This window comes from Oncorhynchus nerka, linkage group LG27 (genome assembly GCF_034236695.1).
Source record: "Oncorhynchus nerka isolate Pitt River linkage group LG27, Oner_Uvic_2.0, whole genome shotgun sequence".
NCBI lineage: Eukaryota > Metazoa > Chordata > Actinopteri > Salmoniformes > Salmonidae > Oncorhynchus > Oncorhynchus nerka.
In genome coordinates this window covers 88,030,824-88,041,763 of record NC_088422.1, presented here as the reverse complement: position 1 = coordinate 88,041,763, position 10,940 = coordinate 88,030,824, and the positions used below count along the sequence as shown (strand labels likewise).

At 41.6% G+C, this 10,940-nt stretch overlaps 1 protein-coding gene and 1 long non-coding RNA gene across 2 annotated transcripts; one reads left to right on the top strand and one right to left on the bottom strand.

Annotated features, from left to right (window-relative positions):
* Positions 1 to 3,355: 3,355 nt before the first annotated feature.
* Positions 3,356 to 5,521, bottom strand: LOC115125983 (major histocompatibility complex class I-related gene protein-like). Its single transcript, XM_065012233.1, has 2 exons — positions 5,393 to 5,521; positions 3,356 to 5,037 (listed from the first exon to the last, which is right to left on the bottom strand). Exons 1-2 carry the CDS (start codon positions 5,448 to 5,450, stop codon positions 4,040 to 4,042), a joined length of 1,056 nt encoding a protein of 351 aa, XP_064868305.1. The 5' UTR covers positions 5,451 to 5,521; the 3' UTR covers positions 3,356 to 4,039.
* On the top strand, positions 5,164 to 10,456 carry LOC135565390 (uncharacterized). Its single transcript, XR_010461607.1, has 2 exons — positions 5,164 to 5,327; positions 8,596 to 10,456. It is a non-coding gene; the product is annotated as an uncharacterized LOC135565390 (long non-coding RNA).
* The last annotated feature ends 484 nt before the right edge of the window (positions 10,457 to 10,940 follow it).

Below are 10,940 nucleotides of genomic sequence, written 5' to 3'. Positions count from 1 at the left end.
GCTATGAAAAGCCAACTGACATTTACTCCTGAGGTGCTGACCTGTTACACCCTCTACAACCACTGTGATTATTATTATTTGACCCTGCTGGTCAACATTTGAACATCTTGGCCATGTTCTGTTATATTCTCCACCCGGCACAGCCAGAAGAGACCACCCCTCATAGCCTGGTTCCTTTCTAGGATTCTTCCTAGGTTCCGGCCTTTCTAGGGAGTTTTTCCTAGCCACCGTGCTTCTACACCTGCATTGCTTGCTGTTTGGGGTTTTAGGCTGGGTTTTTGTACAGCACATTATGACATCAGCTGATGTAAGAAGGGCTTTATAAATACATTTGATTGATTGAATTTGATAATAGCTTGTCTAAATTCCTAGACTTAGAGGACATATGCCTTTTATGTGATAAAGAAGGGGAACTATTCAGATTTTTTATGTGTGACTCTGTGAAGTTATTTTGGATGTGTTCAGTAATGTGGGGTTCTAGCTCAGTTGAGTATTGAATGCTGTTGCTTTAAGAATTTATCACATGTGCAGAATGTATGCAGAATGTATGCAGAATGTGTGCAGAATGTATGCATGGTTGTGAGGTCCTACTAATCACTCCAAACAACCACAAACGGGTACCTTAAACAACTACTCACAACCACAAACAACCACAAACAGATACCCAAATCACCTTAAACAACTACAAACAGATACCCAAATCACCTTAAACAACTACAAACAACCACCCAAAAAACAACAAACAATAGTGACGGTCATCAAAATTGTTAAAAGGTTTTAAAAACAATTCTAATAAATGCAATAGTTAGACAATGGATGAAGATGCTGCAAACTTACTTTTTAAAATCCATCAGCTATTGACTGAATTATACAGATGTAGGATCTTAGTTTGAGCCAGTTTGCTACAGCAGGAAAATAATCCTACAGCAATAGGAGATGCCAATTAATGTGTGGATTATATTTAAAGGACATTTTTTGTAGGGGTTGATATTTTTTGTTAGGGCAAATCAAGTCTGACATTTTAAAGTGGGAATTACAAACTTTAGAAGCCTTTTTAAATCTCAAATACGAGTTTGCACTTCCTTTTGTGCAGAAGAATTCATAATGACAAAAGAGAGATCAAAGTAAGATCTGTAGCACATAAATCATTTGACAGGCACAGACAAATAATGCATGGAGTTCAGGGATTTTGGTGGGAATACAGTTATATATATTTATTTTATATTTTTTGTTAAAATAAAGAAAATATTTGAATTATTTGCATAAATACACTGTGGAACAGGGCTGCCAAACAACCATAAACAGGATCCCTAAACACCGAAAAGCATCCAGCTGAAGATTATGTGTGCTGAGGTCACCTGGTCTGCGAACCTCAAAGTGCATGCGCTTGGTTTCAGATGGTATTTTTTATGTCTCATTTGGTATGTGCACATGCAGTGCTCTAACACCCTGGACCAGAGCTATAATCTGTATGTCACTAGCTCTGGTCCAAGGCATAGATAGTAGCTAGCTCTGGTCCACACCAGCTCTGATATAGCTCTGGTCCGCACTAACTAGCTCTGGTCCAGTATGTAGCTAGTGGCTAGCTAGCCCTGGTCCATATTAACTCTGGTCTAGCTTTGGCCGTACTAACTGGCTCTGGTCCAGGGTTTAGCTAGTAGCTAGTTCAGTTGTTTGAGGTACCTGTTTGTGGTTGTTTGTGGTTGGTTGTTTAGGGGTTGTTTGGGGAGATCAGTAGGACCCCTGGACGTGTGAGGGTTACACAAGTTTGTATGAGTTGCTAACATGAGGTTCTGAAGTAAAGACTCAGTTTATTGCATGACAAGACTCAGTGTGTCTGTAACAGGGTGGAATGAGGAAGAGAGGGCGCTTTTGCTTTGGTGTCATTCTGGAAATGACATCAACCAGTTTAATCTGGAAACTCTAGTCTGTTCAAGGGGCTGCCCAGATGATTTATTCTGTAACATGTTTACTGACCTTGGATTTAGCTTGGTGTCTTGATTGTCTAAACACAGTCATTTTGCATGTTGGGCGCGCAGCCAAAGACCAGTTAGATGACATTATAAATTATATATCAAAACCTTTCAGTGAAAACGGTGTGCGTGTATGTATGTATGTGTGTGCGTGCGTTTGTGTGTGTGTTTTCCCTGCATGTGTGCATATATCAGTCCCTGCTTGTGTGTGTGACTGTGCCACTGTGTCCCCTAGAGAATACCATATTGGAGTTTCCTTCCCTACACTAGTCACTGTAGCCTAATCAATAGAATCGTCTGGGTAGTGGCTGGTAGATCCACTGTTTCGTTACACTCAGAAGGACAGAACTGCTGAGGAAGGATCTGATTAGAAATGCCAGATAATCAAGAAGACTTGATTCATTAATATAATATAGTATGGGGAGATATACAGTGACAGAGCAGCCCTGGTGTGTGTGTGTGTGTGTGTGTGTATACAGTGCCTGTGTGTGTGTATGTGTGTGTGTTGAACTGTGTTGTGTGTTTTGCCACATTTCAGGCTTTTCAAACAAAAGATTTAAAACTGTATTTTTCATTTCAGATTGACAAATGATTTACTCTTTATGAGGCATCCGTCTCCATGACAAATTTCTGATTTTTTAAAAAAGTTTGAAACAATTCTGCCTTTTTCTACCTTCAGGAAACCACTCAATAAATGTGACTAAAGCCAGTGATTATATTGTGTCCCAAATGGCACCCTATAGTCTGTTGATTCTTCACAAAAAATACAGCACTATGAGGGGAATAGGGTGATATTTGGAACACATACTCTGAGCACCTGCCCTTTACATCAGTAATGAAATGTAGGTAAGTTATGTTTGTGACTTTTACATGGAAAAATGCACCAAGCAGGTTTAAGAAGTCTAATGTTGCCAGTGGTTCTAGGATTCAGCTCAGAGGTCTACACAGTGTCGTGGTGTGCAGGAGACCTAGGTTCTAACCTAGCTGGTCTCATTAGGAAGCAGGTAACATGGAGGGATACTTATTTAAAATGTGGAATGGAGACATTGGATTTGTTAATTAAAACAGACCTTATATTCAAAAGCTATGTTTTATGTTGTGGTCCATCCTTGGAGTGGAAATGTAGGCCTGAATATTTGACTGGGTAAAAGTAGCACTAAAAAAGCAGTGTGCATATTGTAAAATAGAAAATGACTTTTCATGGCCCTGACTACAATCCAACAGATTCATTCTCTATTAAAGGTGTTCTATCATGTTTAACTGTTTAATTGTAGTCAGAACAACATTGACCTTAGTTTAATACTCATGCCAGTCTTAAACTGGAGTGAAATAGAGTGTCAGATGTCTTCCTTCCACAGAGATAAACTAGTTCCTGAGAGAAGTTATGGTATACTTGGCATTGCTTTATTACATTCATTAATGTTGTAGTTAACATGAATCAATGCAGTAATAAATTCAGCTACATGTTATTGTCTGTAATAAAGGTATTACTGTACAGCCTGGGGGTAACAAACACTACATACAATACAACACAGAGACACTGTAAAGACATTCCAATAATAAACAGACCTCATACACATGATCACATGATCTCCTTCTGGGTAAGATACTGGATATCAGCTGATACAGAACAGATATATATATATTTTATTTTATTTAACTAGGCAAGTCAGTTAAGAACAAATTCTTATTTACAACGACGGCCTACACCGGCCCAACCTGGACGACGCTGGGCCAATTGTGAAATTAATGAATAGTCATGATTAGAAATGACACATTACTTAACACACATAACTAGCAGATTACCTTTGTTAATGCTCAGGATGCCAAACCAGCCTATAAAATATATAAATACAGATCTGGACTAATGCCCAGATGTTGGTTATTGTCAACAGTCTCCACAAGCTGATCCTTTACAGTCCTTTGTTGAGAGGAAGGGAAGACTGACCAACAATAACAGAATCTTTCACACATTTTGTGTCTTCCCTCAAATGTGCTCTGGGAGTCATATTTTCATTGTGATTTGAGCTGAATCGACAAAGGTGCATCAGTGTCCCAAAAATGTATCAGGTCTCAGAATCTGAAGAAAGGTTCATTTCCACTGACACTTTTGCATCAACAGTGTTACTCCACCTCCTTTTGACACAAATGAAAATGCTGAATAGAATAAAACCCAGCAGCATCACCAGTAGAGCTGAGAGGGTGGATAGGTGAACTCTCTCTGCCCCAGACTCCCAACTGACATCCAGCTTGTTGTCCAGACTGAGGTGAGAGGCAGTACAGGTGTAGTTGTGTCTCTTCTTTAGCTCCTCAGTACTGACCTCCAGACTCTTCCTCAGCTGGTAGGTCCCATCTCCACTAGGCAGCACCTCCCCCCCTGTCAGCTCCTGTTCTGCCACTGGCTGGCCGTCTCTCAGCAGGGTCATGTTGATGTGGCGGGGGTAGAAACCAAACGCCAGGCAGCTCACCTGGAACCCTCCAGAAACCTCTTTCTTTATCAACCTGAGTCTGGGAGGAACTTTACGCATCACAATGTTCTTCTCCCTCTTCAAGAATCTCTTCAGTGATTTGATGCAAATGGGAAGGTAAACTTCCATCAAATTATTTATTTCAACTTCTTTCCTCTTTCCATCCCATCCTTGCAGTAGTTGACCAGCATCATATGTAAAATGAGTCATGTTGTAATATATTGCATAATCTACTGAAACTGTATTGAAAACGTTCTTAAACATGACCAAGGCCGGTTCACCATTGTCCAACATCTCACAGCCAGCTATTCTTTTCTGAACTTGAACACCTTCCGTGAGATTAAAGTGGTGCTTTAGTTTAAATAATCTGTTTTTCATGCTCTGGTACATATCTCCGAATACAAGAGCTCCGTCCTGAACTTCCTCATCCTCGGCTTTGTCGTTGATATGTTGTCCCCTGTAGACAGACTGTTTCATGTTGGAGTCATAGTAACCCACTTGAACATCATCCAACATCACCACAACCGTAAACTCAGGGAAAGGTGTCTCTCCGCTTATATATGTTGCAAGTGCCCACAGAGAATGTGATCCTGAACCTGGGAGAGGAGTGATATTATACACATTTTATAACATAATATGGAAATATAGATTACCCTTCTGAATCAGAGAGGTGCAGTTCTTGTGGATGGCTGTTCACAAATGGGGAATGCGGAAGACACATTTCAGCTGAACTAACTAGACATGCCCTTTTCCTTCACAATCCGTAAGGCGCAAATAAATTCGAGAGCAGCAGTGTGATTCACATCATCAATGCGCCATGTAGCCTAGATATCAATAATACGTGATATCAGTGTAGCCTGTAGGCTACTCGCAACCCTGACAACAGGTATGTACATTTTACATTGTCTGACATAATAAATCATTAAATGAGGTAGAAAGTTAAACCCTTACCTGCGTTGACAATGGGGTAAAACGACAGAACAAACAGAAAGACAGACAGTTTGCCCATGATTTTGATAGTGTAGCCCTGTGTAGTAAGAAGTGAGTCTGACAGACTTTCCCTTCAACTTAAACTGCGTAGCAAGAAGTGTCTGTCATACTTTCTCTTTCACTTAGTCAACTGCGTAGCAAGAAGTGAGTCTGAAATACTTTTTTTGTATCGAGCTTGCATGCTTGTAGTCAAAGGTATTTATAACTAACCCAAAATAGTTCATTTGTGTCTTCTTCTATGGTATATTGGCGATTACAATTGAATGTGCATTCCACCACCTACTGCACAGGATGGAAACAGGATTCACCCCAAAAAACTGAACTAACAAAAAACTTCCCAAAAACTGTTCAAATAAATAAATAAATTGAACAGAATCTGATCCCTACACAGGCTCAAGGGGAACCTGGGAGGTTGGGTATTCTGGTGCCAGTACCCCTTGTAAGTCTACAGATCCTTGTAAGTCTACAGATCCTTGAGAATCCTCAAGAATCCAGAATCCTTGAGTCCCAAACACTTTTCTGCCGCAGCCACAATAATGTCCAGTTTCTTCAACTTCTTTGAGACTTGTGCTGTACAGTTTAACTGTGGCAATGGACGCAACAAAATCCACCTTTTTAACACACAGGGTATATTTTGTCTGGTAGAAAACATTTACTACAGACTGTATTCTATCCACTACCATATCTTCACTAGCATCCCTTGTCTTAGTCCCCTCCTGTACTCCCTGTTCACCCACGACTGCGTGGCCAAAAACGACTCCAACACCATCAATAAGTTTGCTGACAACACAACAGTGGTAGGCCTGATCATCAACAACGATGAGACAGCCTATAGGGAGGAGGTCAGAGACCTGGCAGTGTGGTGCCAGGTTAACAACCTCTCCCTCAATGTGACTACGGAAAAGGCGGGCCGAACAGGCCCCCATTAACATCGACGGGGCTGTAGTGTAGAGGGTCGAGAGTTTCAAGTTTCTTAGTGTCCACATCGCCAATTAACTATCATCGTCCAAACACACCAAGACAGTTGTGAAGAGGGCACGAAAACACCTTTTCCCCCTCAGGAGACTGAAAGAATTTGTCATGGGTCCCCAGATCCTCAAAAAGTTATACAGCTGAACACAAAGTTATGCAGAGCATCCTGACCGGCAGCATCGCCGCCTGGTATGGCAACTGCTCGGCATTTGACCGTAAGGCACTACAGAGGGTAGTGTGTACGGCCCAGTACATCATTCAGGACTTACAGTTGAAATCAGAAGTTTACATACACTAAGTTGACTGTGCCTTTAAACAGCTTGGAAAATTCCAGAAAATGATTTCATGGCTTTAGAAGCTTCTGATAGACGAATTGACATCATTTGAGTCAATTGGAGGTGTACCTGTAGATGTATTTCAAGGCCTACTTTCAAACTCAGTGCCTCTTTGTTTGACATCATGGGAAAATCTAAATAAATCAGCCAAGACCTCAGAAGAAAATTGTAGACCTCCACAAGTCTGATTCATCCTTGGGAGCAATTTCCAAACGCCTCAAGGTACCACGTTCATCTGTATAAGCAACAGTACGCAAGTATAAACAACATGGGACCACGCAGCCGTCATACCGCTCAGGAAGGAGACGTGTTCTGTCTCCTAGAGATGAACGTACTTTGGTGTGAAAAGTGCAAATCAATCCCAGAACAACAGCAAAGGACCTTGTGAAGATGCTGGAGGAAACAGGTACAAAAGTATCTATATCCACAGTAAAACGAGTCTTATATCGACATAAACCTCCAGTTGAAGTCAGAAGTTTACACCATACACCTTAGCCAATTACATTTAAACTCCGTTTTTCACAATTCCTGACATTTTTGGAGTCACTGCTCCAAAACCAACTATAAAAAGCCAGACTATGGTTTGCAACTGCACATGGGGACAAAGATCGTACTTTTTGGAGAAATGTCCTCTGGTCTGATGAAACAAAAATAGAACTGTTTAGCCATAATGACCATCGTTATGTTTGGAGGAAATAGGGGGAGGCTTGCAAGCTGAAGAACACCATCCCATCCGTGAAGCACAGGGGGTGGCAGCATCATGTTGTGGGGGTGCTTTGCTGCAGGAGAGACTGGTGCACTTCACAAAATAGATGGCATCATGAGGTAGGAAAATGATGTGGATATATTGAAGCAACATCTCAAGACATCAGTCAGGAAGTTAAAGCTTGGTCGCAAATGGGTCTTACAAATAGACATTGACCCCAAGCATACTTCCACAGTTGTGGCAAAATGGCTTAAGGACAACAAAGTCAAGGCATTGGAGTGGCCATCACAAAGCCCTGACCTCAATCCTATAGAACATTTGTAGGCAGAACTGAAAAAGCGTGTGCGAGCAAGGAGGCCTACTAACCTGACTCAGTTACACCTGCTCTGTCAGGGGGATGCTACCAAATACTAATTGAGTGTATGTAAACTTCTGACCCACTGGGAATATGATGAAAGAAATAAAAGCTGAAAAAAATATTATCTCTAATATTATTCTTACATTTCACATTCTTAAAATAAAGTGGTGATCCTAACTGACCTAAGACAGGGAATTTTTACTAGGATTAAATGTCAGGAATTGTGAAAAACTGAGGTTAAATGTATTTGGCTAAGGTATATGTAAATGTCCGACTTCAACTGTATATACTAGGCGGTGTCAGAGGAAGGCCCAAAAAATTGTCAAAGACTCCCAGTCACTCAAGTCATAGATTGTTCTCTCTGCTACCGCACGGCAAGCGGTACCAGAGCTCCAGGTCTAGGACCAAAAGGCTCCTTAACAGCTTCTACCCCCAAACAATAAGACTGCTGAACAATTAATCCAACCCTATCCAGATGTACAAATGACCTCGACTAACCTGTACCCTGCACATTGACTCTGTACCGTTACCACCTGTATATAGCCTTGTTTTTGCTATTTTATTGTGCTACTTTTTTATAATTTTTTATATCAGTTCATTTTGAGAAATTTTTCTTTACTCTTTATTGAACTGCATTGTTTGTTAAGGGCTTGCAAGTAAGCATTTCACGGTAAGGTCTACACCTGTTGTATTCGGCGCATGTGACAAAGTTTGATTTGATTTGATTGTCTGAACATAGGATATTCGATTGACTGCTAACTTTTGCCACCCCAATTTCCTTCCCCCTTTACAGGGCACTCCAGGAACTCAGGATCATGATCCCCACCACAACAAACACCGTTGTCCTTCTACACACCGTTCTCCTATATACTCTGTTCATCTACACACACTTGAAACACGGCAAAATCCTTTAAAGTTCTTACACTGCAGTGGTTTGGGGACGAAAGCTCTTATGGTGTATCTTACATAACCAAGCTTCACATGCATAGGGATTTGCTGTTTATCAATAACAACAGTACCGATAGACTTTTCTCTTTTTCTCCATTCACCCAACGGGTCAGACGCCGGGTACCAACCACACCAGGAATTGTGTTCAGGTATTCAACCTGAACATCCGTCATCACCTCTGAGATTTACATTTTGTTCAAGTTTTTGTTCCAGTTTTCAATACTTGTATTTATTTGTTTTATGTAACCTTTATTTTACTAGGCAAGTCAGTTAAGAACAAATTCTTATTTACAATGACAGCCTACCACAAGGCAAAATGCCTCCTGCAGGGAGGGGGGGCTGGGATTAAAAATTAAAATATAAAATATAGATATAGGACAAAACACACATCACGACAAGAGAGTCAACACAACACTACATAAAGAGAGACCTAAGACAAAAACATAGCAAGGCAGCAACACATGACAACACAGCATGGTCGCAACACGACATGACAACACAGCATGGTCGCAACACAACATGACAACACAGCATAGTCGCAAGACAACATGACAACACAGCATGGTCGCAACACAACATGACAACACAGCATGGTCGCAACACAACATGACAACACAGCATGGTCGCAACACAACATGACAACACAGCATGGTCGCAACACAACATGACAACAACATGGTAGCAACACAACATGACAACACAGCATGGTCGCAACACAACATGACAACACAGCATGGTCGCAACACAACATGACAACACAGCATGGTCGCAACACAACATGACAACAACATGGTAGCAATACAACATGACAACACAGCATGGTCGCAACACAACATGACAACACAGCATGGTCGCAACACAACATGACAACACAGCATGGTCGCAACACAACATGACAACACAGCATGGTCGCAACACAACATGACAACAACATGGTAGCAACACAACATGACAACACAGCATGGTCGCAACACAACATGACAACAACATGGTAGCAACACAACATGGTAGCAGCACAAAACAGTACAAACATTATTGGGCACAGACAACAGCACAAAGGGCAAGAAGGTAGAGACAACAATACATCACGCAAAGCTGCCACAACTGTCAGTAAGAGTGTCCATGATTGAGTCTTTGAATGAAGAGATTGAGATAAAACTGTCCAGTTTGAGTGTTTGTTGCAGCTCGTTCCAGTTGATAGCTGCAGCGAACTGAAAAGACGAGCGACCCGGGGATGTGTGTGCTTTCGGGACCTTAAACATAATGTGACTGGCAGAACGGGTGTTGTATGTGGAGGATGAGGGCTGCAGTAGATATCTCAGATAGGGGGGAGTGAGACCTAAGAGGGTTTTATAAATAAGCATCAACCACCTCTAGGTGTCGCACATCTTCCTCATTATCCCCAGTGTATTTATACCTGTGTTCTCTGTTTGTCTGTTGCCAGTTCGTCTTGTCTTGTCAAGCTTACCAGTGTGTTTTTCCATGCTCCTGCTCTACTAGTCTCTGTTTTTCTAGCCCTCCCGGTTCTGATCATTCTGCCTGCCCTGACAGTGAGCCCGCCTGCCTGTCCATTCAGCCTGCCTTGACCTCAAGCCTAACTGACCCAACTGTACCTTTCGGACTCTGACCTGGTTAATGAATTTCTGCCTGTCCGAGACCTGCCCATTGCCTGCCCCTTGTATTTCAATAAATATCAGAGACTCTAACCATCTGCCTCCTGTGTCTGCATATGGGTCTCACCCTGTGCCGTTATACCTAAACAACAAAATATTTGGAAAATGTGTGTCACGCCCTGGTCAAAGTATTTTGTGTTTATCTTCATGTATTTGGTCAGGCCAGGGTGTGGCATGGATTTTTGTATGTGTTGTGTATGTATTGGGATTGTAGCTAGTGGGGTGTTCTAGTTAAGTCTATGGCTGTCTGAAGTGGTTCGCAATCAGAGGCAGGTGTTTATCGTTGTCTCTGATTGGGAACCATATTTAGGCAGCCATATTCTTTGAGTTTTTCGTGGGTGATTGTCCTTAGTGTCCTTGTTCCTGTCTCTGTGTTAGTTTACACTAGTATAGGCTGTTTCGGTTTTCGTTACGTTTATTGTTTTGTAGTGTTTGTATTTAGATTCGTGTTACGTTTGTTCATTAAACATGGATCGCAATCTACACGCTGCATTTTGGTCCGACTCTCCTTCACCAC